General features: G+C 33.4%; 1 protein-coding gene across 5 annotated transcripts in view; it reads right to left on the reverse strand.

The window, feature by feature from the left end:
- The window catches only part of LOC126812290 (transmembrane channel-like protein 7), a 40,492-nt gene that overhangs the window by 2,700 nt on the left and 11,083 nt on the right, over positions 1–26,709 (reverse strand). For 4 of the 5 annotated variants that reach the window (XM_050538592.2, XM_050538593.2, XM_050538594.2 and 1 more), the window contains 13 exons: positions 15,588–15,639; positions 9,672–9,753; positions 9,039–9,313; positions 8,415–8,578; positions 8,007–8,154; positions 7,324–7,485; positions 6,802–6,965; positions 6,274–6,418; positions 5,791–5,888; positions 4,836–4,946; positions 4,465–4,540; positions 4,049–4,179; positions 3,520–3,690 (listed from right to left, as the gene is read on the reverse strand). In XM_050538592.2, coding sequence (XP_050394549.1) covers positions 3,520–3,690; positions 4,049–4,179; positions 4,465–4,540; positions 4,836–4,946; positions 5,791–5,888; positions 6,274–6,418; positions 6,802–6,965; positions 7,324–7,485; positions 8,007–8,154; positions 8,415–8,578; positions 9,039–9,313; positions 9,672–9,753; positions 15,588–15,639 — 1,779 coding nt within the window. Of the gene's footprint in view, positions 1–3,519; positions 3,691–4,048; positions 4,180–4,464; positions 4,541–4,835; positions 4,947–5,790; positions 5,889–6,273; positions 6,419–6,801; positions 6,966–7,323; positions 7,486–8,006; positions 8,155–8,414; positions 8,579–9,038; positions 9,314–9,671; positions 9,754–15,587; positions 15,640–20,966; positions 21,943–23,633; positions 23,817–26,709 lie in introns of those variants that run through there. The other variant, XM_050538591.2, reaches the window with a different exon arrangement.

The following is a 26,709-nucleotide window of genomic DNA, read 5'->3' on the forward strand; positions in this document are numbered from 1 at the left end:
CAGATGTGTTCAATACGATTAAGGTCGGGGCTAAGCGACGGTCAATCCAGGACTTGGACACCGGCATTTCTTAAAAAATTCTGGGTAGCAATTGCTGTATGGGGTCGAGCATAAACGGAAGAAGAACAGGTTACAAAATCTGATCCCTGTACTGGACAGCATTTAAGTTCCCTTGGACAACAACAAGAGGAGAACGTCCATGTGCACAAAAAGAACCCCAAACCATGACGCTGCCGCCACCAAATCGGTCAACTTCTCTGACGCATACTTGAGCGTAACGTTCACCTCGTCTGTGGTACACTTGGGCCCTGCCATCGGCAAATCTAAAAGTGAATCAAGATTCGTCACTAAAGACAACCGAATTCCACTGTCTTTGAGTAAATCTTATGTGTCTTGTGGCCCACACAAGTCGGTTACGGCGATGAAGAGGTGTCAATATTGGTCCATTATAGGGCCTCCGAGCTCGAAGACCAGCAGTCTGCAAGCGATTTCGAACAGTTTGTGCAGTTACCCTTCCACCAAACATCTCTCTACTTGTGGAGGTTGCAGTGACAAATCTGTTTCTAAGATGACGTAATCGTATTGCTTGATCTTCCTGGAGTGACATCAAACGTGGCGCTCCCGCCCTTGGGCGGTCGGCAATAGTTCCAGTTGGAAGCACTCTCATTCTAAGATTAATTATTGTCTGGCGTGAACAATTAAAGGCTCTTGCAACAGTGACCACAGACTGACCAGCATAGAGCCTACCTATAGCACGTAGACGTTCTACATTTGAAAGGTGCAGCATTTTCTAACAAAAATGAAAATAACAATTTTAATTTGTTTTTCCAGTTCAAGTTACGTGTGCGTGTTCAGTTTAAGAAAACTTGCATCGATTGACCTCACGAGTTTGTGTTTGCACGTGTTTTTCAGGTGTTTCATCTTTATGAAATTAAAGGCTTCTTACTACCTACCATCGTTAGAAACACTTTAAAATTTATTTGACTTACCAGAAAAAAAAAATTGTTGAAATTCATCAGTGTCAAGTTTTTAATTTGGCTGAGTATATAAGGACCTAAATTGTGCTGAGTTTTTGATCACTTGTCATACAGTTTCCCAAAATATATTAATCTCATTGAAATAGGAAGAACACTACCAGTTAGCAGTGTTGAATGAGACGGGGGTGATTCCAGACAGAACTTGATAAAAATAAAAATGCGTCCTCTGTCCTCATTCGATCTACATAAATGGTTAAAAAGTGGAAATGTATTAAATCATGACAATTGTATGCAGATACAACCAGTAGTAAATTGGTCAGAATACAACACCAATACTAATTTATGATACTTTATGTGATTTTTGAGTTTATTTTTATGAATATACTTTGTTATTTTTATACATTGACCTGTACTTACAAATAAAATATTTTTAAATAAAACAAATATATATATTTACTTGTCGTTTTTATCTAACTAAATTATGGCAACCGCTTGGTAGGATGAAAGTAATGGGTATATTTGTCGATAGGATGAAAGTAATGGGTATATTTGTCGATAGGATGAAAGTAAAGGGTATATATGTCAATAAATAAGTAGTAAAGGGTATATATGTCGATACTCAATGGGATGAAAGTTAAGGGTATGTATGTCGATAGGATGTAAGAAAAGGGTATATATGTCGATAAATGAATAGTAAAGGGTGTATATGTCGATAGGATGAAAGTTAAGGGTATATATATTGATAAATGAATAGTAAAGGATATGTATGTCGATAGGATGAAAGTTAAGGGTATATTTGTCGATAGGATGAAAGTTAAGGGTATATTTGTCGACAGGATGAAAGTTAAGGGTATATTTGTCGATAGGATGAAAGTTAAGGGTATATTTGTCGATAGGATGAAAGTTAAGGGTATACCGGTATATGTCAATAAATGACTACAGTTATGCAACTGCAAAGGTATTGTTTATTCAAAGTTTTAGGTATTGTAAATCAGAATAGGTGATGCAATTATTGTCGGGAATAGAGTCTGGTATAAAAAAAAACATGTCTGTCTTTGGAAAGACGACCATCTGTTAAAAGTGGCTGGTTGATATTAAAAAGAACCCTGCTGTATACACATTATATATAATAATCAATGCTCTTTTTAAGGACGTTAAGTAGTCTAAGATATGCACTAACTTTTCAAAACCAATCTTATTAAGACTTTGCACACTCGTTCCATGTGTAAAATAACACTGAGGACACATAACATTCAGATTGTTTGTTTGATAAAAATGGAGATACAAGTGGTAGAAATTTTTTTTTATAGCAAACAATAAGGTTTCCCGGACCTAGACGACGAACACATAGTTCACCTCAACCGCAGTAAACAATCATTGCCGCCGCCAGCTGCAGTTTCACACTGGATCATTGACGTCTATAATGACGTCAGAAAGAATTCCCACTAAGATGCGATTATATAGGTCTACCATCTGTCGCAACTGGAACATGACTTAATTTCTCTTTTTGATGGTCGAAAATGTATAAAATGATTTTAAGGGTGACAGAGTAGTGCACTGAAGTAATTATTTACTTTTACATCCGAATAGTTGTTTTTTAAAACTTGCCGACGTATTCAAAGAATTAATCCAAAATCACAAAATCTCGTTTAAGTATTGTTTAATGGTCGAGAGCGAGACATTACGTAATATATTAATACTGCACGAGGTGTTAGCAGAGTGTTGTTTCAATATATTATGCAATGTCTTTAGCTCAAGACCATTAAAAATCTTAAAATACAGACACTATACCGCACATGCTTTTCAATCAAATACGTCACGCGGGTCCAATATTTCATCTAGTATAGATAATGTACGATTGGCAAGTTGCCCGTACATTATTGGAAATAATGGTATGCCAACATCAAAGGATGACGTCACATCTGTATTTTAAAGGTAAATAATGAACAAAATTTTTAAAATACTTTGAGTAGATATTTTTAAACGTTTTTGGTGTCAGAATGTCGCTTATAACCTCTACTTTCAATCCCAGGAGCGGATTATCAATATCTCGTTTTAGCATGTACTAATAAAATTACCGAGAAAACTCATCCTTTTTTGGCGTTTTCATGGAAACCAGACAAACCACAGCCTACAGAAAAATTGTTTTTTACAATTGCAATTAGCACTGTTCATGCCAAAATTGACAAAAATCCATGCAGGCATAACTGATGAAATTCGACTTTAGTTGTCATCAGCGGCCTTTATTACCTTGCTTTTAGGCCAAGTTTGGAACATAGTTGGTAAATAAAATTGGTTTATCAACCCAAATAACAAAAAGAATCATATTTTATGAACAAAATTTAAAGTGCTAGCTTTAAAATGTAAATTTTAGACTGCCACTTTGACTATCTTCTATGCCAGAGAATTTTAAAAATATTCAATTTTTAGTCATCTTGTGTCAAAAACAGGTTTTACTTCATAAAGGGAGACAAGAACTAGTCATATTTTTGGAATCGATTTACAGATTTGATTGTAAAACAGAATAAACTAAATCGCTTACCATAAAAGAATCATTGCAGGTATAAAAAAGCCTACAGTCCCCATAAAAGAAAATATGGTTTCTGCTATGGGTGGCCATGTTGCTATTTCATCTCTAATAACATCAAACATATAATAGTCTGAACGTTTACTATATACACGGAATGGACCACAGCTCTGTGACGGTGGAATACTGAAAATTACAATCAAACAAAATTTCTTTAAAAAATCAGAAGAATGTCTCAAAAATCCCCACCTCCACTTTTAAGTTAACACTTCAATCACAACATTCTAAAATCTGAAACCATCCTCAAATGTCACTTTAGTGGAAACCAAGACTAGATAGCCAAAGCAGTAATGGGACAAACCCAATCAGACTAAGGAACTAGAATTGTTTGTTACATATTTTGTTGCTTACAATCCATTATTTTGAATCAATTGTTTGAGGTTATTAGCTACCCAGTTTTTCCACTAGTTTATTCAAAATGCATATTGGTAATGGCAATACCATAATTTAAAATTTATTTTTAAATACCATAACTGATACTTACTTTCCTAACATATATCCTAATGGCACAGCAGCCAATATGAATGATATTAATAATACTGTCATAAAGAAGGAATTGGATCTTGATGCTTTATACGGCCGTTTTGTAGGAACACAGTTTTTAATAAGAGACAACTGAAAATAAAAACATACAACATCAATGAACAAGTTTCTGGAAATTCAACATAATGAGTTTATGAATAGATAACTGGAAGATGTCTCCGTGTGATTGAAACATTTGACTTCAGTGAGTTTATAAATAGATCACCAGACGATTTCACTGCTAGATTCAAACAAGTTCATAAATAGCTCACCGGACGATGTTTCCACATGATTGAAACAGTTGACTTTAGTGTGTACATAAATACATTAATATTAAAGACAATTAGGTTGTCAGGGTGCAATATAATATATACATACCTTTTTAACATAAAATACAATGAAACATTTTAACATCGTTATCAGCGGGATTAATGGACAGAAGAACATTCCTAACCTGAAAAGAAATAAAATTGTGAATTAGTAACCGGTGGTATTACAATGGTTATTTGCAATTGCATGTAGGTCTGTTTGTTTATTCTTGATTAATAAATTGATTTAAAGGCTCAATACCACTCTTGTTGTAACTGAATAATATGTCCCAATCTTTATTCTGGTCAACAAATTGTACTATTTTACAATATTCCAATTAATTGATGATATAAATTTCATCTTAACACACCTAATTTTCTGGAGCTGTCAAGCCAGCAAGAGTGTTATTGTCCCTTTAATATTTTTTTTAGTAAACTTACCAACATAAAGTTTGGGAGTATACAATATCTAAAACATTTTTAGGTAGATCAAACTCTTGTTCTCCAATAAGTTCTATAATTTTTTTATCTTTGTATTTTGTATAGATTAATCTGAAAAATATAAATAGTCAGAAGTTAAAAGTCTCTGACCATCACTTGAGGTATTTTTAATCTGATAAAATCCTTGCTTATGTTAAATAATCAATTTGAGTATATTTTAGCATAGATGAAGATATGAAGAATGCAGATGACAATCAGCAGACCTCCCCAGACTAGGACTCTTTAGACCGCCCTGTCACATGCACAGATGACAATCAACAGACCTCCCCAAACCACACTAACTAGGACTTTTTAGACAGCCCTGTCACGTTCACAGCTGTTGTGCCATCACAAACTAGTAAATGGTCGGAAGACTCACATATCTTGGGTGGTTTGAGGTGGTCTAAGGAACAGAAGTTCTGGACTGTTTTTGTTCAGGGATGTACCGGTATTATGGCACAATATTCCGTTCAATATGTCTAGGGTACATAGGTTATAGTATAGTGTATAAAAATCCATCAGAATATGGATGCCAAATTCAAAGTTTGTACAGATTGATACACAAATCTTATTCTTGATACAAAAGAGAGAGAGAGAAATGGGGTTAAACGTCCACTCGACACAAACTAGGTCATTTCGGGACTAACATATGGTTTAATTTTATTTACATAATTCGCTTGCGCATAGGGGTCTTTAGCAGTGGGAGGAAACCGGAGGCCCCAGAGAAAACCCACGAGGTTGGACAGGCGACCCTTCTCCTTGCCACGTACAACCGGGGATTCGAAACCACGCCAGTCGACACAATGACAGTCTTTATGATACAGCGCGCGCACGCTAACCATTCAGCCATTCAACCCCCCTTCTTGATACAAACATTTTACAATTTTAATAAAATCAAGAGTTCAATTTTACTTACGTTCTTGGAAATTCATATAAAAAGGTGACAATTAAAACTACTGCGAAGTCCAACAAAGCCAGTTTATAAAACTGTTGCCCAATGTAAGTTTCCCAACACTGAAATATATATTATAATATAATTTTAACTTCAATTCAAGTTTGTTCTGTATAAGCCCACATTGAAATATGGTTCTATATTGTTGTGACTGCCTTCGATCCGGTTGATTGTCAACAATTTCTGATAAATTTAATGTTGGAGTAAGAGCCCTTGTTCAATTTTTTTAATGTTGTGGACATTCCAGAGACTAAAGTTATCATCTGCTTGATTTTATACTTATTGTTTATGTTCGCAAGACAAAGGAGCCTGCTGCTCAACAATTACCATTAATTTATGTCTTTTAAAATGCACCCATTAAAAACAAAAGATTAATATGGGACAACCTTTATGAACTGTTCGGACGACTGTAGGCATGTTTTGTTGCCTGGCAACCAAACTATTTACCTTAATACTGCCATCGGAATCTGTTAATGTCCATTGTTGATTACCACAACATGACTCTGTACATCTAGCTTCATCTGTAGACAATAGTTGATAATATAGAGAGAAAACTAACACACCCAACGATGCTAGACGTAATAATACTGTTCTGAAATAATTAAAATTATAAGTCAGCAATGTATATAGAGTTCTGTCCCTAGATTTCTTGATTTATCTATACATGAAAAACTACAAAGTGTGGATAGACAGACTGGGGTAACGATAATTTATATCTACATTAAATGTGGCTGAATAAAAAGGGAACATAAGTTTCCTACAAAATCTTTTTTTTTGGAAAGCTTTAAATTATTGTTTCTAGCTATAAACTTTAGATTGCCTGGGGTGATAACTACTGGTATATATTCTTTCAAGAAATATTTAATGCAAATCTCGCAAGAAATATTTAATGCAAATCTTGCAAGAAATATTTATTGCATATTCCACGAAATCAAACATTAATATTATCTGATAGCTATAAACATTATATTCTACCTGAATAAAGTTATTTTTAGTTCAAACACTGGACTATAATCTTCAGGTAAAACTATTTTTGAAAACATTAAAGGTATGACAACATTTAGGAATGTGATAGTCAATGATGGCAAAAACTCTACAATAAGTCTCAAAACATCATCATCCAAATTCTGTTTTTGTAGCTGTAAAAAAAATGAGAAAATTAAAAAAATAAAATTTCATTCAAATTACTGAGTGAAGTTATGAGTGTTTGAAGTTTTGACAAGATAGTCTTGATTGCCAAGTACCATTGCTACAATAATAAACAACTGTCAAGTACCATTATTCATTTTAACGTTAAATTATTGAATGTTAATATCACCACCATCTCATAGTCTAGAGAGTTGATTATGGGCTTGTCATGTGAATAAAAGCCTTATTAATCAGTTATATAACATTTGAAGTCAAAAACAAGACCTGCAGTAGGCAGATTTAGCTCTTGCATAATGTATTTAGATATCCAGTTTCAAAGAAATTTGCTATCAACACAATATTACTTACATCTAAAAGCTTATCAGATGTCCAGTATATCAGATATAAACAGGCACCCAGAACAACTACCACAAAAATATTGATAAAAAATCGAATAGTGTACAGACGACATTTTTCTCTCGCAGACCTGTCAGCCTGACGTAATCTCAATCTTTGTTCCTCCAGATCAGCCTATGTTGTCAACAAATAAGAGAAGAATTAAGATTACATAATTAAAAGTACATAGAATTTATATTTATTTTGTTTTCTCACAAGTGAATTAATAACACACTAAAGGGAGATAACCCACTTTTTGTGTCAGACACATCCCCTCGATTGGTTACAACTCTGTGACATGGCAGCCTTTGTTGGATTTCTGGTTATGAATGAAGATGGTTTGAATTAAAATTTTCTGACACTATTTCTTGAATACTTTTGATTATGAGAGAATGACAACATTGTGTATCTGAAAAATATCCATCGTCAACCAGATACAAGCTTTGGAGCAAGGCATTGCCACATGTTGCTCAATCTATGGTAGAAGCATTCAAAAGTAAGCTTTAGACATAATAGGCAATGAGAACATTTTTGGTGGTCCAGGTCTGTAGCCATATCCAACAGCTTCATAATAAAGCACATTAAGGGGGGATAATAATGGTGAGACTATATCCTGTATCATCTGAAACCCATGAACATAAAAAAAACAGCCTCACCTTAAACTCATAACAAACATTAGCATGTTTGATACTGGCAGCTTTTTCATTAAAGATACAGAAATCCCAAGCACTGAATACTTTATTACAATACATAGTATTAGAATCTTCTGCATCTATCACACCTTCTTTAACACTTTTACCCGAACTGTTCATAAAAAGAAAGAAAAATATATTTTTAAACTAATTTTTCAACAAACCACAAACACACGACGGGTGAAACTCGAAGGTCTGAATGCTTTACAGAACGGTGTTTCAAAAAATGCTTTATTGTTGTTGTTTGTTTTTTATCCATTTTGGCTTTTGACCCAGGTGGTGCACACCTTACTACACCATTGGTTTTTCCTTAGTTTATGTACCAGTTCATTATACAGTATTTGACTAATATTCAACAAAAACATTACTTACTTTTTCACTATTAAAATAAAACTTATTAGAAAAGTAATGCCTATAGCCAATAAATATCCCAATCCGATATTAAAGTCAAATTGGCGACTTGCATCAGTGACAGATTCTGTGAAGGTTAAATTGTGATATAAACCATAAAATAAATGTGTTTTCTCCATCCAGCCCTAAAAGGAATAGAAATATCAATAATAATATATCAGTTATTTTTCAATTAATGTGTGTTCTTCATAATTATACATTTATTATGTGTGTTCGTTTTGTCAAATAAATGACTTTTGATGTGGCACTGATTTGCCTGGGGAAAGCTTTCTTTTACTTAAAGAGGAATTAGCCATTTGGAAGTAGGGAAAAAAATTTTTTTTACCGTGATTTGACAATAAAGTTATATAGGGCATATTTAAATAAGATTGTATGCAACATTAACTTTCATTTTTATTGTAGTTTTCAAGGTGATTAACATACAGTTTCATCACTTGAATTTCAACAAGTAGTGAGATAAAGCTTATTTGGAATATGATGTTATTCAAAATCAAATCTTGGCAAGAATGATAATGCAAGGTTAAAATGAGATAGTATCAATGATCACTTGCATGTTTTAAAATCTGAAGACAGTTCTACACTTACCGTCCCTTTAAAAAAGTTGAGAACTTTATCTGTTGTGGAATCTGTATTTTTTATATTCTCTATATGACGATCATAATACCGACTACAATTAATGGCTTCAATTACACCAATATGTGTTGTATTAGTTACATTAAAGTCACTAGCAAAGTCATCGTTTTCAGAGAACAAGGTGGGTAAAACAATTACAGGAAGAGTGATGAGAAATATATACACATTTAAAAACATTAACCATCTTGTAAAACGAAAGTATGATGCTGTTGCAGTACCAAATTTCCCTGAAAGAAAAAAAGGTTTGCAAGGCAATTATAACATACTGTAAGTCAAATTCTATACGCAATAAAATTTAAACATCATTTAATCATATTAAAATGAGGTTTAAATGCTCTTAAATCAATCTGTATCAATAGAGTGACATTCTCTGCAACAGAATAGTTCCATCATTTTGAGACTTATAGAAGACAATGCACACAGGAAAGTTTAAAATTAGTCCTACTCTTCTTCGAAGGATTTATTTCATAAAACCAATGCATTCATTCGATTGACCTCCGATTTTCGTAAAACGTTCAACCTCTTATGTGCCACCCCTGAGTGAGAACCAGACTTGAGCATTAATAACAAAAATAATAATAATACCTTCAATTTCTTTAAATGTACTCGCCCATAATTCTAACTGATAAAGGTACCCTTTTAAATCTGCCTTTTTTCTTTGCCATGCCTAAAATTATGAAAAAAATTGTAGTGTTCGCAGCTTTGTATCTTAGTGTTCTTTTTTGTTAATATGTGTGGTATTGCCTTTATTTTGGCAAATACTATGAGGTATTTCCTTAAACATTACATTATGCAAGAGCTAAATCTGCCTATTGCAGGTCTTTCCTATGGCTTGAAATGTTAACATGAAAAGACCTTAATCAACTCTCGATTCCATCTTATGTGTCGAATTTTCATTCGATTTGAATCCAATCTGCCGCTCAACGCTCATTGATGATTAAATACAAAAATGGATAATCGAGACTTGTGTTTTATATCGTACCGACTTTAGTAATGATGATCGAGGCTAGACCTGACATTCAATCGTTAATATCTTGGTTCAGAGTGGATCAATTTGACTGAAATTTTCAGCATATTCCCTTTACATTATCTAGTTTTTAACTATTATAGTGAAAACTGCCAGCTCTTTATCTCATCTTCCATAATGCCCCTTTAATCTTATCGTGAATGGTACTGAATTAAAAAAGATAACGGAAAACTTCTCTTCTAAGGAAACTTACATCGGTACTAAATTGGTAGGTTGACCTTAAAATAAAGATAAGGTCTTTCCTCGAGAATAAGGAAGAAATTTCGTCCAATAATCTGTCTCCAAATCCGTTTACGTCATATAATGGCATTTCCCAAATTTTCAAAATCGTATACTTTATTTCATACCCAAATTCAAAAATTTACGAAAATTCAATCAGACATACTGAAGCAGTGGCAGAGTATAATCATTGTTTTTTTAAAACTGACATTAATCTTGACCTTAGTCAACAAGAAAATTCTGACTGACAGACCAAGAAAAAAAAATGCTGAGCAAAATTATGAGTGTTTCTGTATACTGAGCTAATATTAGTCACTGAATGAAAATACCCATCAAAATACCCCTATCACTCAAGCATGATATCACGATTATTGAAATGTGACCGGTGTTGTTGGAATTTAATAATGAAAAGAAAGCCAGCTGTATTATAAACTTACGAGGGATGAAGCAATAGAGTCAATTCTCAATAATTACGCTGACAGTATGACTAAAATAGGGTCTATTCATGACTAAGAAACCTTAAAAGACAATTGTAGGTCACATCAAGTTGATATCAAGTTCAACCAGATCTTGGTTATAAATAATAGGAGTAAGCTTGTGGATTTGTAAAGAATATTGGGCTTATACATTTTCTTTATTTGCAGCAATAAGACCCAAGACTGATTGACTTAGTAGATTTCAATTCATTTATAGAGCTTTTCTCTTACAGGCCAATTTACATTAAAGCTAAAATCTTAAAAATCAAACTCCTGTAATCTAATCACATATTTATAAGATACCTACATGTGAAGAGGAACTACTTTGTTACACATTAAAGAAGGAATATTGCTTTGGAGGTCTGCGAAAGAAAATTAAAATCGATTTGAAGTAATTTTAATCTACAGGTACATCTGTGATGTTCAAATTTGACTGTATACAATATCTGAGAGAAACATGCCAATCTGTTACAATTCACATGGTTTTCAAGGAATTTGGTGAACGTTTATGAAAAATAAGTTACTATAAATATGTCAGTGTTAATTTAAATATATACTATTCAAAAAAAGTAGGGGATATTTGATTTTTAAGTGTAATTAAAGTCACCTAATGAAACTGACGAAGAAACAAATGACAAAATGAAATGAAGTTCACATTCATCGATTTATTCCAAATGATCGTTAGACTAAGTAAGGCACAGACTGACCATTATAAGGGTAAAATGATACCCGGGGTCAAACAGCAAAGTTACCACAGCATCACAACCAAGTCAGTAACGGGTAAATCCTCCTCTGTTTGCCAAACAAGCATTGATCAGACGTGGCATACTCCTAATGAGACGTCTAAGGTCTTTTTGGTCCAGATTGTCCCATTCCTGTTGCAACGCAGCAGCAAGTTCTTGGACATTGGCAGGACGTTGTTGACGTTGACGTAACCTCTGTCCAAGCATGTCCCAGACATGCTCGATGGGGGAGAGGTCGGGACTCAGTGCTGGCCAAGGTAATGTGGTGATGTTCTGTTGTTGGAGGTAACCTGTAACGATCCTGGCCCTGTGACATCTTGTGTTGTCATCCTGGAAGATGAAACGGCGGCCATGACGTCGTGCGAACGGCACAACATGGACTGCCAAGATGTTGTCCCGGTAGTACTGGCCTGTAACACGCCCTGCAACAACATGTAAAGCCGTTCTTCCAGCAACAGTGATGCCTCCCCACACCATAACAGAACCACCCCCAAATCGATCATGTCTGATGACGTTAACGTCTTGGAAGCGCTCGTTTCGACGACGCCACACCCTCCTACGTCTGTCCAAAAAATCAACAGTGAACCTTGACTCATCTGAAAACATCACATTGCTCCAGCGTCGATTATCCCAGTGTTGACGATCCCTACACCAACGACGTCTTGCCTGAATGTGATGATCTCTCAAACAAGGGATCACGCGAGGACGTCGGACGCGAAGGTGACCCCTATGCAGTCGATTCCGAATCGTCTGGCCACTCACTCTCACACCAGTGTCTGTTTGAAGACGAGCGCTGATCTGATTTGCTGTGATGACACGATTTCTCAAGGCCAAGGTACGGATAAATCGATCCTGGGCTTGAGTTGTCGCCCTTGGTCGACCTGAGCGTGGTCTGTCCTGTACAGATTGTGTATCACGGTATCTGGACCATAGCCTGCTTATGACAGACTGAGAAACATTCATCGTCCGTGCCACAACCGCCTGTGTTGTGCCGATCTGTAGCATGCCAAGGGCACGTAACCTTTCATTTTGGGTAAGCCGACGCATATCAAAATTTGTTTTCTGGTCACTAAAACAATTAAACTGATGTTTCCACCCTGGAATTCAATGCCACAATGACTGTAACATTCAAAGTCAGAGTCGTGCAAATCTTGGGTTGGACCCCCATGATGATCCCAAGCATCACCTGCATTCCATGCGGTAGCTATTGGTGCGTTTGGGCGTCACATGTAACTGGAAATGTTTCTTCTGTTAGGTTCTATAGTGACTTTTTTCGTAGTCATTTGCATACTTTAGTATTATGCCCCCAAAATCAAATATCCCCTACTTTTTTTGAATAGTATATTATTAAAAATACAATTACATTTACTTTCTTGGTGAGAATGTTTCTCTAAATTGTCTAAAATAACTTTTTGTAAATTGCACTGGTAGATATAAGCAATTTGGGCTCTTGCTTTAATCATATCTGCCAGTCATGGTAGTGAATTTACAATAAATTAATATAAATACAGTTAAATTTATAGGTTTCATATGTGTAAAAACACCTTTAATTATACTTTAAAATTTTGATAATGCTAAAAATTGTCATTAGAAAAAAACATCCAGTTAATGTGAAGCGAAAAAATCTTTCAGAACTGACTTAATACAAAATCAGTTATATCTCAACACTACCTTTTTAAAACCTAGATCTCACACATAACCAAATTCACTGAAATGTATGATTTTAATTTTTATGTTTTCTATTAGATGTATACAATATTTAATATTTTTTTTTGTCATTTGCTTTCGTTGTAGTTTTACTGCTTTTTCTTTTAGATCTGGTAGTTGTAAACCTATACATGATCTGTCATGCAGAAAATATTTGTCCTCAATATATGATGCACAATTTTGCTTAAAGTTACAATTTCATATTTTCTAAGAAAATCAAAACATAATTATTTCTATGTCTTTTGCTTAATAGGTTGTCAACTCACTATTATACGCTCATAGGTTATCTTTCTCACACTTAAAAATCTTCACACCGGAAATAATAGCACAATACCTCCCTTGTTTTCCTATTCCCCATCATGGAATAGCTATTTTCAAACATTTGAATTCGAAGTTGAAAATGATATTTTTGCTAATTTCTCAACTGGCAATAGTGAATTATAGGATAAATAGGATTATTCTTTAACAAGGTAGGACTGTTTATAGAGACCATCTATTTTAGGGCTTTATTTTAATATATTTTAAAAATATAACTTAAAAATATGAAATTGTAACTTTAAAGTGACATTGATTGATGTCCTTGAGATATTAAACTGTTGATGAAAATAAAAACGATATGTATAACATCTTATCAGGGGCAGAGCCAGGAATTATTGCAGAAGGGGTTTGCCAGGATCCTGAGACAATGTATCTTTTGGGGAGATCTGGGTGTGCTCTCTCCCCACGGCCTTGAAGATTTTTGAGAAATAGATGGTCTCTATCGACATTCTGCCGTATATATCTGAGGTAACCAGAGGTCACTTTGACAAAACACCGAAACTGGGATTTTACATAAAAACATACTAAATACATGTACCTACTACCGTACGTTTTAGTTTTACTGATATGCAAAAAATCAGTTCTGCACGATTTTGACAGGGAACTTTAAGGAGGCAAAATAGAAAAAACAAAAACCGACCGCAACGCTATCAAACACCAAAATATGAAGAAAATTCATCACATGAACTATTTGTTTATTTTTTTGCAAGACGCCCGGGCACAGATAACTTGACAAGAGCCTAAAATAGAGTTTTGCACAATTATGATGCCGAATAAAATGGGGAGAATAAGTGGTGTGGATGTTTTTTGATGAATAATTGTGTTGGGTTATAAACTTGCATTTCAAGTTTCATCAAAATCAGATAAAAATTGTAGCCTCTAGAGGGTCCACAACTTTGATATACTTTGATTTACACTATTTGCGTACGAGGGGCGGCCATTTTGTCCGGCGGTTTTGGTCCGATTTTCATGAAATTCAAACTCGGGCAAAATTACGGTGTAACAGTGATATATTCGAATGTTTTCTTAAATCGGATAATAATTGTGACCTCTAGAGGGACCACAAGCTAAAAACATGATTTTTTGTACTATCAGGGGCCATAATTCAGGAAGCTACGATTCGATATGTACGAAAATGGACAGGAACCACGATATTTGGATTATAAACATGCATTTCAAGTTTCATCAAAATCAGATGAAAATTGTGACCTCAAGATATCACATATGTGTTATATCATTATCTCACGTGGGTCCATGATCAACTGAAAATAATAGTGGCTTTTGACTTTACATCACTTCAGCTTTTGTCTTTGCATTGGGTTAATTCTCTCATGATGGACAGACATGGCTGATGACATAATACACCCACGGTGAAATGTGAGCATATAAAAATACTATTATTATTACTGCTAGTAATCATGCAATATCACTTTAACACTTTGACACTTCAAAATCAATATAGCCCGTAACATTTAATTTTACAAATAAACTTTTGAATGTCACATACATAATATAATATTTCGATATAATATTAAGCAGGGTCAACTTGAACTTATATATATTTTATTTAAATTTAAACAGGTAATGAAATATATATAAGTTCAAGTTGAGGCTACTCAATATTATATTTCATTACGGGGATCACGGTGACTAAGTGGGTAATGCGCTGACTCGCTAGCCTGGAGGTCGGATGTTCGATCCCTGCATTGGCCGAGAAAGTTCATCCAGATTTTCCGGTGTGGTTCCCTCTTGTCAGTGATGTAGGATGGAGGGTCTGACAAGGACAGCTGTCTAGTCACTCGGATGGGACGAAAAACTGAGGTCCCGTGTACACATTGGCGTGCATGTAAAAGATCCCTTGAAAGTTGGAATTTGATATAAGAGTAGACCGTAGTGCCGCTGTCCAGGCAAAATTTCCCTCATAGCTTAACCCTGTCTTCATTAGCCCAGTTTGGAGCAGAACAGAAGGACGTTAAACCCCATTTCATTTGATTTTCATAAATTTCATTACCTGTTTAAATTTCTGTTTCAGTGATTTAAAACCTGGTTCATCTTCAAGATCTCTGAAATATAAAATATCAAAACAATAATACAACTGGATGGATATTCAATTTTCATTTTTTGGCAATGGTAGGAGTGCATGTGTGTGGGGATGGGAGGAGGGGGGGGGGGGCTTGACACTTTAGTAAATACTGATGTCATGTAAAATCTGGTTTATTTAAATTATTCTTCAAGGTCCAATCGTTTAGTAACCGGAAATATTTTGATGAAAAAAATACTACAGTCCAGTGTAAAATGTCTTGTCAGTGCATTAAAAAATGTTTCTGATGGTTAAGTTTCCTTTATAGTCAGTGTGAATTTAGCGTAAAGCGAAAAAAAACATTTGGATCTACAATACAATATAGTTCCATTTACATGTACTTCATATTGATGTATTTTAAATAGAAAAGGTAATAATTTGGATTCCAGTGGATAAATAAGGATATTTGAAATAAGGAAAAAAAAAATTCTGTAGACAGATGTCCAGATTTGAAAATGATTAGTTTCCCGGTCAATTATCTTCAAACTGTTTTCCTCAGCTCAATTACAATACCTCATATAACCACCATTCAATCATTACAATCATTCAATCATTTTGGATTCAATAGGCTTTCTTATACCATGTAAATATTATCATAGCAAAAAGTGTCAAGCGTAGGAAATAACTTGTAGCAAATGAAACATAATATACAAAAGCTGGCAAAAATTTATACATTCAAGTAATTAAGTTTTCCTAAAAGATTAAACATACATTATGCAAGAGCAAAATCGGCCTATTGCAGGTCTTTCTTTAGGCCTGAAATGTTATAAAAACTATTAATTAGACATTAATTAACTTATCCAGACCATAATCAGCTGTCGATGTCAAGGATTGCCTGTGATATTTGTTGGATTGCAGTCCGATTTGCTGCAAAACTTTCCTTCGTGATTAACGATTAAATGGATAATCAAGACTATTAGTTTTGTCTTATCGACTTCAGTAATGATGATCGAGGCTAAGCGGAACTTTCATCCGCTTGGTTCTCGGCTCATAGTGGATCAATTTGACTGAAATTTTCAGCAAGTTGCCTTTACATTATGTAGTTTTTAACTATTATAGTGAGAACTGCCAACTCGTTATCTCATCTCCCATAATGTATCTTTAAACTTTAAAAATAGATTTAATCTATGCAATATGTGGTTATAAATATGGGATATATTGCACACGAATGCAGTATTTCCGAAAACATAAAGGGGGTGGGGGGGGGGACATAAAATTTTTAATTATTTATTGCTAATTGATATTAAAAAGAACAGAAAACTTTTGAAAGGGTGTGTATTGATATTGTAAATATTACATGTACATATTTATACAATTGATTTCTTGGAACATAAGTGAATATTTGAACAATACTTTGTTGGACTGTGTTCACATAGTTTTTGTTTTTTTGTTATAGCTTTATAAGTTTCCATTTTATATACATGTATAAATGCAACAATTCTCCCACAACAGCAATTCTCTATCATTTATACATCAGTGAAGTCAATAACCGATAAAATTAATTTACCACATAGACATGCTAATACACCAGATTGGGTTGTTATGTAAAGGGCATATACTACTAAATAATTGATATGTGTGTGTAATATTTTCATGTCTGTTAGCTTCTTCCAAATATCTATGATTTTGCCCAACAGTAAATCTTTCCTAGCTTGTTTGATGGCTTTTGTAACTGTTGATGTCCAGATAGAGAAATGTCAGAAAGATAAAGACCTTGCTTTTGTCATTTTGTCTACCATATTTCTGACTGTTTGGATGTTTCTGAGAATTTTATCTTAACTTTCACCTTAACAGATGGCTTATGCAAACTTTTCGTATTTGGATTCAGATAATAATAGATTAGATAACAACAAATACATGTACAAATATATACAAATCAGGTATAACGGCAAACAGCTGGTGACATGCAATCAATACAAATTATTGTAAACTTCAAGTGGTAATTATATAGAATTGATTGATTTCAATAATACTTAGACCAATATGTTTTTAGCAAGACAACCTTTGATTATGTTCAAATAAAAGCTAAAATGACGTTTGATAAACAAGCGATACTGTTGCAGACTATTTTATGTAATCGAGCTTAAATAGGTACAATTTCTAAATAATTAGATATATTTAATAAGTGTGTGATTAATTTCCCATTTAGTAAATGGAGTCCAATACCCAGACCTATTCCCGAAAATAGCTATCGTTTCTTGCATATACACCACGTGGCCTACATACATTTGTGTCAGTGTCTACATTTGATGTTTATTCCGGTATTTTGTCCCTTTGGGCTTTAAATTTTAAAAAATGATTTGCCTTTGACCTTAGTTATTGTAGTTCAAAAAAGAAATTTCAATGTTTCAAATTACTTGTGGTTGATATGTTAAAGCAAATAAAATTTGTCCGATTTAGTCTAGCATATCGAGGTTTTCAAATCCATTCTCACGAAAACCATCCTTGGTGCTAATGATCTAAATGGATCTATTTCAGACTAACACCTAGGGGTGGACTGTGTAGCTCTTGACCTACAGACCAATTGGCTTCCTTGAGGCCAACTAAACCTTTTCCACACCCCACTCATAGATTATGTTTTTCCTTGGATTTTGGCCATCATATATTACAGTGAATGAGAAGATGAGTTTCATTTATTTTGAAAACAATATGTCCAGTTTTTCCCCATAGGGACAGATGGGCCTCTGACCCATCAGGCCCTTAAACCATGTTTGACGCCCAGTCCATACCTGATAACACCTCTGAAATTTCGATATGCAGTTTGTCTCAATATCGCTCAGTAAAATAGTCTTGCAAAACCTGTTACAAAATGTTTGAATTTATAATTCATTTCATTCTCAGTATACAGTAAATCAAGATCTTTAATAAAGGTGTTGCAATCATTTTTTAAGAGAAACAATTTGGGGTTTGTGGTTTGAAAGTTAAGCAAACCAGACAATTACATGGTCTTTGACAATTGCTGTACACCCAATGTTACAGCTTGTCTGCAGCACTTTTTCAATTGTTTGTGAATTTGCCAATATGACAATATTGACCTAGATACAAGTTAAATCTCCCATCGCATATATCGTCTATCCCATAGGTCTATAACTTGCACAAGCAAAATATTACCATTCAAGCTCCAGTCTTTTAATTTAAAAAAAACATTATTTATTTAATCCAAACAACAGGCTACTCTATGCATGCCAGTTTTTCTTTAGTATGCTTTAATTTTAATACGGGCAATCAAAAGTGTGGAAATGCCTACAATTGAAGTCTTTGCTTTTACGTGCTTGCCAATTTGTACATTGGTGGACCCTGTTTTTTCTAAGTCAATTCCCACATGCTTACATCAACATCAGAGTATTATTTAACATACATATTACTTTTAGCCCATTTTTGTTTATCAGCATGTCATGTTTCTGAATTATGAAGATGTTAAACAAAACTTTTCTGGGGAAAGGAAAATTCCCCTTCAATCCCATTTGTTTCATTGAAATGGGAAAGATCTTTATTTATATAAACATCATATAAAAAAACAGCTTTTTGCATCCTGTTCGGTATCACTGTAAATTGATGAGTATCACATATCAGATTACAGAATATTCAATTTATTCATTTTAACGCTACACATGAAGTAAGTAACAAGGAGTAGGGTCGTCTCTGGGTCATCTCTGAGTTCACCAATTTCCTCCCCTTGCTAAAGATCGCTACACGCAAGCGAATTATTGAAATAAAATTTATCAGGTTAGTCCCGAAATGATCTACTTTCTGTTCAGTGAAGTTTAAACACCATTTCTCTTTTTCAATACTTTCCAAATAAGGAAAGGGAAGGAATTGGGTTTAACATCCACACAAAGCATCAGTCATTTTGAGACGTAACATTTTTTTGTTTTATTTTGTTTGTCCTAATAAGGAAAGTAGGGACCAACTGGAATGGTCCAGATCAAGATTAGCAATGTGTATAACTTTATGTTAATCAATGTTAAAAATAGCTTTGAAGAGACATTCAGAAAATGTCCATAAAAAATGTGTTACCAATTTATTTTTCAAAACTTCTTTTGTTAAAGTTTGTGATGTATAATTACAAAATTAGTAAACTATACTACTGTTTGATTTATATCAAATTTATTGTTCAATTTTATTAAGATCAGAAAAGTATTTATATATTGACCCATTTACAAACTTTCAACCATTCAGTTGCATTAACAATGAGTTTGACTTTAAATATAACTAGCTAAGTCATACTTTCCCTTAGGTAAAGGATATTATCATTCCTACGCAAATTATACATACTAATTATGACTTATCAATAATGGATTGAATCCTGTTACTGTTTTCTCTATTACGTACATAATACCTGTATGTATGTAATTATCTAATTGTAACATAAGAGTATATAAACAGTGTTAAGTAATTAACCCTCAACAATTATTTATCGGCTAATACCGTATTCAAATTTTAAAGTACAAGACCTCTTTTATTTGTGTGATAATAGAAGTCTTAACTTGATTATATTTAATAGTTTTTTGCATGTAAACTTTAAAATCCACAGATTAAGATAATTTTGAAACATAAAAAAGTTTTGATTTCAATACAGCTAACACGACAGTGCAGGTCAAAACCAAAATTAAATTAAAAAGCAAACAAATGTCTGCCCCCTACCTACATGTATCTATATGAAATCTAATAACATAAAGCTTGATCCACCACTTACTTAAAATACACATCGTGTAAGTCAAGAGGTACAGCTCCTTTAAAGTTCAAAATTTATGATGTTTTAGCCGTACTAGATAAATATTAAACATTTTAATTTCAATTACCAAATTATTATCAATAATAAATTAATAATGAATGAAAGATCAATCGACAATTTAAATTAATATTATAGTTACTTGAAATCGACTAGGGATTAAAGGTAAATCTATTACATGTAATATAGTTATTCTACATTTACTAAGGTGACATGTACAACGGGGGAGAATTTTCCCCAAAATCATTTTTTCCACATTTTTGTAGGAATCACAAATGCCAATGGTTCTTTTAAGTGCACATTTGTGTCTCCAATTGTACATATATAAAGGCACCGGAAGAATTCTAATAGGTTTTTTTTATTTAGTCCACCATGGGAATCTAACCTAACAAGTGTCAAGTCAAGATTTGTTGCTTTTCGACTGAAAGAATTCTCTTAAGAAAAATCTTTGCTGTTATGACAAACTTCTGTACTTTGAAATACAGTCTGCCAACATACAGAAAATATTCTACAGTATATGCATTTGTTAAAAGAGAAAGATTTTGAATTCTCTTTAGAAAAATATTTGTCATTATTACCTTAATCCATCAGCTAATTCCTGTGTGGAAGATTCTTTGGCTTGTAATTTTTCTCGTAAAGTTTTAGGATGTTGACGTTTTGTACTTGGTAATCCCCTTTCTTCCTCCAACTCTGTTTCATCATCGGTCTCTATGTATCCTTGATCCTCACGTTTAAGCCTAATAGTTTTCAGAGATTTGCGAGCTTTCCGTTTGATTCGAATAGTAGCCAGAACTCCCATCATATTTTTATAGTTGTTTAAATCAACTGTGCCATTAGATATTCTATCGTCCTCCATGTTTGTAGAATCGCCTCTATGTTTTCTATATAAACCACTGTGACGGTGTTTCCTATTTGTCAACATCTGGTTCTCCGAATTCCTGGGAAAGCTGTTTCTATGAGTTGGTATGTATGCATCCTCATAGTCAGGTGGTAGTGTGTCTGATTCGAAAGCTGGGTTAACTTCACCTCTTGCATTGTTTGTTGTTGGATGGTAATTCGTCCTAGGTGTTGATCTTGTGTCTTTGAAAGACTGTTGAGGATAATGTTGATTTTCCCTCGGGTAAGATGGCCCCTGAATATTGTCTAATTTGTAACTATTGTCTTCTGGTCTGTAGGACGTACTCCTTTCTATACCTCTGACAGGAGATACACCTCTTTCGTTATTATACTCATTGATTGGCTGACCTGGAGATCGATATGGCTCCATATGTTGACTGTTATTGTTGCTCGATATTAGTTTATCAGCTTTAAACTTTCTTTTGTTGCTGTAAACATTAGGTGAGGGATCCAAACTCAATCCCCTTGCAATGTTGTAACGGTTCAGGTCTGCTACTTGATTTAAGTACTGTTCATTATTAGTTTCAGTAGTTGTACGGTCCTCATAGTCCGGAGGTATATCGTCCCACTGGTTATATGTATAGTCCATTCTAGAACGTGAGCGTGGGTAATTTGACATGGTGAATGTTAAGAGCCCGGTTTTATCTTACACTTGTCCTGGGTAATAAATATTTTAATCTATATGACAAAGAGTAAACAATACATAAAGTAAGAACATGATAAATTCCTATATATAGAAGCCAAGACAACAAAATCAAAATGATTTTTTAAAAATACTTTTTTCAGTATTCACATATTAAACTAACAAGGATAAATCTAAGACTGATCAAAGTTCTATTTTATATTAAAACATCTTCTTCGACCGATCTTTAAAATCCAAATTTTAACACAAACCAAAGACACTTTATCTGATCTATTTACCACAAAATAAAAAAGGTGCAAAAGAAACAAAACTGCACATAAAAACCTTCTTCAAACTGTGTATCTATCTTTCAAATTCACATACATAAAATACGCATAAAAATAATAGGTTGATAGAAGCTTCTATCTTTAAATCTAGTTATATGAAATAAACTTTTCACTCAACACAACATTAATACATCTACATGCACCCTACCGTTCTGTCTAAAGAATATCCTACATCCTAAACATTCCCATATACCATGTCCCTGTTCATTCAGCTAGTATTTGAGACGAACCAATCAGTTTAACAAACATGCACCAAACTTCTAAAGTCAATGAAGCATTATGCTCTAATCTTCACACATTCCCTACTTCACATACATGTATCAGTAATAATTAATAAAGGGGATCTTTACCATAGGTCACAGATCAGTTCTGCTTGATTGAATTTGTGAGGGTTTAGGTGGTCATTATAATCAAACAAAGCTATTAAGTTCTTGGGTGTAAAATTGTGATTCATAAGATTTCGGGATTTTACTAGGTTCGATGCATGATCGGCATTACCTCACATTTCTAAAATAGATATCTTAATCATGTTTCTGATCTCAAATTACAATTTTAGCTGTGATAACTCATGGCTTATCTATATATCATACACAACTATAAATATAACCTCAAAGGGAGTTCAATTCAATAGTCACCTTTAAACAAACTGATTCATATCATTTTTTCTAAGCTTAAAAATCACTGATCATTATTTACATTTTTGGGACAATATCTAATTCACTCTAAAATATACTCAAATTGATTATTTACCATTTAATTAAGAAATATAATCAAAATAAGAAAGGCAGATAAAATCTCGGCTTGGATTCAGTCGGATTATAAAGAAATGAAATAAAATGGGGTTTAACATCCTACTGGGATTATAAAAAAGCCCATCAAAAGATTTCAACAAAAATGACACTAGTTGATTTTCACCATATCCTATATATCATCTGTTGTAGCTGCAGAATGTTAACAAATTTTAATTTATGACATGTTTGTAAATGCTTAATTGAACTGAACCATCTTTTTTCTATTTCTTTTATAGATTCAACTTTTAGAATGTTGTAGTTTACAAGGGATTCAAAATCTCTCAAATGACGATGTACAGCTTTATGTTATGTCAGTAAAATCGAGCACTACTGATCCTAACCTTAGGTTAAACTACAGAGTATCAACCGACACATTTTCTTCCTTCATCAAAACATTGCTTTAAAAATTAAAATCAAACAGACTAATGTTCAAATACATGTGAATACATCATTACCCTTTTTTTAAAATATATGTTAACTTTACTATCTGAATATTGACCAAGTGTAGATCTGCACGTACCGCACTTGGATGCTTCAACAATACAAATACAATCAACGCCAAAAATCAATAAAATAACTTTAACTTACAGACTTGCGGAATGCGCTTGAAATAAATGATAACCAAAACTTTTCACAAATTCATAAAATTATTTCACAAAAACTATTTCTTAGTTCTTGTAACAAACAATTATTTTTTATCCACGAATCTCATACGGTACGTATAATGTATTTTAATGAATTTAATGCACGAACAACCTGAATAGCACACGCTCAGGTATCTTAACTTGCTCAGCTCAAGTAACCCCTAAATTATATATTACGTATACCGGTAGCTATATTAGGGTTCATTGGTCCATCCCTATCCTATTCAGTTTCAACAAGGAAGTTAAAACTATGACATCATTATTTCAGATAACGATTTTCTTATCAGAAATATATGTTATTTCAATTCAATATTGATAAGAATATACATATATAAGCCTAATCAAATAATTCACACAGTTCTTGATATAGTTTAACCCAGTTGAACAGCTCCAAACATTTTAATTGAGTATACATTATGCAATGCTTTGCAGGAGACATTGAACAATTTTTTTTGGCATTGCTATAAAATCATTTGTGATAAATAAATATTCCAAAAATAGTCGAGGTTCCAACAAATGTCTGAAGCATATCAACCCCCCCCCCCCCCCAACCATCCACACACACACAAATTTATTCATTATATTATGCTGTCTCTGACTTCTGTTTCATGTACTTTATAAAATTTGATGTCCTTGATCAAGATCTGTGAAATATTACAGCTGTGTTTGAAGATGGAATTTACCATGGATACAAAAGAAATGAAATATATACATGTGTAGAGAGAAATGAAGCTTAATGTTCACTCAACACAAACTAGGGCATTTTGGGAATAACATATGGTGCATCTTTTTTTCAATAATTCATTTACATAAAGGTGTTAAGACCACTGGCTATCATACCCCACCACTTAGCCAAATACAGAAAGTTGAAGACTGGTATCTGAAAGCAGTAATATTTTTAAACCAAAATTACACAGTATAAATATGTATTTAATTATTGTTTAATATTTTCTTCCATTGTACTGTACAATAACTCAAGTTCACCATATTTGTGAATGGCCCTTTAATGATGAAATATACATTTTCAAAGTGAATATTGCTTGACTTTTTTTCGAAGCAGTTTTCTCTTGACTGTGTGATCGAGTTTCATACTCCAAACATACTGTATTTGTTCAATCTACATATTATAACTATCATATTTCCTATAGTCATGTCGATAAACCATTACTTTATAGAACATGTAGTTTAAAGGAGAAATATGAGATATATTTCAGTGAATAAAATTAGTTTATACTGTGTTGAAGGCTCCTGTGCATAAACAAGCTTCTTTAAGATGGGGTAAATAGAACTTTTCTTCACATTTTAGCATATGATTTCCATACTTTTAAAAACCTTTGTACCCCAGACCCTATGAAAACTAGGGACTTCTCTTCTACCTTATTTAGGGAATGCTACAGTTTAACACAAAACTATATAAGTTTAATCAAAGAAGTAATAAAATAATATGGTGAATGAAGGTTTTTTCCAGATGATCTTCTATTTCAGTTGAACTCTCAATGACATTGCATTATCCTATTTTACACGATTCATGGATGAATAACAGTTTTCACAGGGACAGAAAGTTGTTGTAATATACAGGTGGAATTTTCATGAGCAAACATGAATCAGAGTTTTATTTCAAGTAAAAAAATTCTATATAATTTGAATAGGGTACAAAGATATACAGTATGCGAGTTTATAAATGTTTATAAAATTAATCCGTATAAAGGAATTTGTGGTATGTTAAGAAACCACTGTTTCATGTTTAAATACCTAGTACTTCCAGTAGATAATTGTAAGGTTGATCAACAATCTTAAAGTTTACATTTTTAGACAATATATTGTTCACATCTTACCGGGGTAATCCACACTAACATTTAATTAAGAAAACAAATTGAGAAGATCAACTATAGCTAATCTTCCAGTTTGGATGCAATCGGATTAAGAAAATAATTCATCATATCTTTGTACATGCTGAACGGAAAGGAACCATAAATTTTGGACTAATATGCCATTTAGAGATTCAACATTCACATTCACAATATTGTAGTTTCTAAGGTATTCAATGTCCATCAAATAACAATCAGAGATATTAAGTTTTAAATTGGGTGAATGGTGGGAAACATTAGACACATAATCTCTTGTATTCTCTAAATAAATATAATTAATGCTTTCTGGTATGTTAACTAAATCTTCATTGAAGATTTTTTGATAATGCACACAATTTTTGGGGTTTTGTAAAAAGATAGCAAACTAAAAGAACTCAAGAAACCGTTTAGATATTTGGCTAGGTATCAATTTTTGCCATACTGTAGTTTTATCAAATCCCCTACATTTACATTTGCAATTCCAACACAAACATTTCTCTTATAATTTCTACAATAAAAATTGTCAATAAATTATTTCATAATTCAATAATCAACCTTGCCAATCGATCAGTTCAATCATACCGATACATGAAACTTTCTGTCCAACATGTACTACCAGCTGTCAAGGTGGGACTTAGGCATGGGCTTTAGGGGTTTCAGCCCAAGAGTCTCTGCCAGTTAGAAGTCCTCCAGAGTTTAAAGTAGCTAAGTCTCTAACTCAGTGATTCTCAACCAGTGTGCCGCGAAATTTTGAACGGCACACTAAGAAAATGTGAAAAAACATGTGATCCCAATTGAGTATCCACTGATAAGTTCATAGCTGTGTTTTTCTTTATTTAGTTTGTCAATCTATGCGTCTATGACTAGTCTCTGTCTACGATTGTATTCCGTTTGACTTACCATGTTTTTATTTTGCAAAATTCAGATATTTTTCATATATATTTAGCCAGGTGTGCTGCTATTTCTTAATGTGTTCCAAGGTGTGCCGTTGGCAAAAAAAGGTTGAGAACCACTGCTCTAACTCAATATCATCCAAAGTCTTTGACATTGAAAACAGGAATTATTTGTCAATTCAAATCAACATTGATGTTGTGATCCTACCAGGAATAAAAGGGCTACTGATATCCAATATTTAAGACAAAATAAAGATTTTACCATTGGTACACGAATCGT

Source organism: Patella vulgata, chromosome 2 (genome assembly GCF_932274485.2).
Source record: "Patella vulgata chromosome 2, xgPatVulg1.2, whole genome shotgun sequence".
NCBI classification, from domain to species: Eukaryota; Metazoa; Mollusca; class Gastropoda; family Patellidae; genus Patella; species Patella vulgata.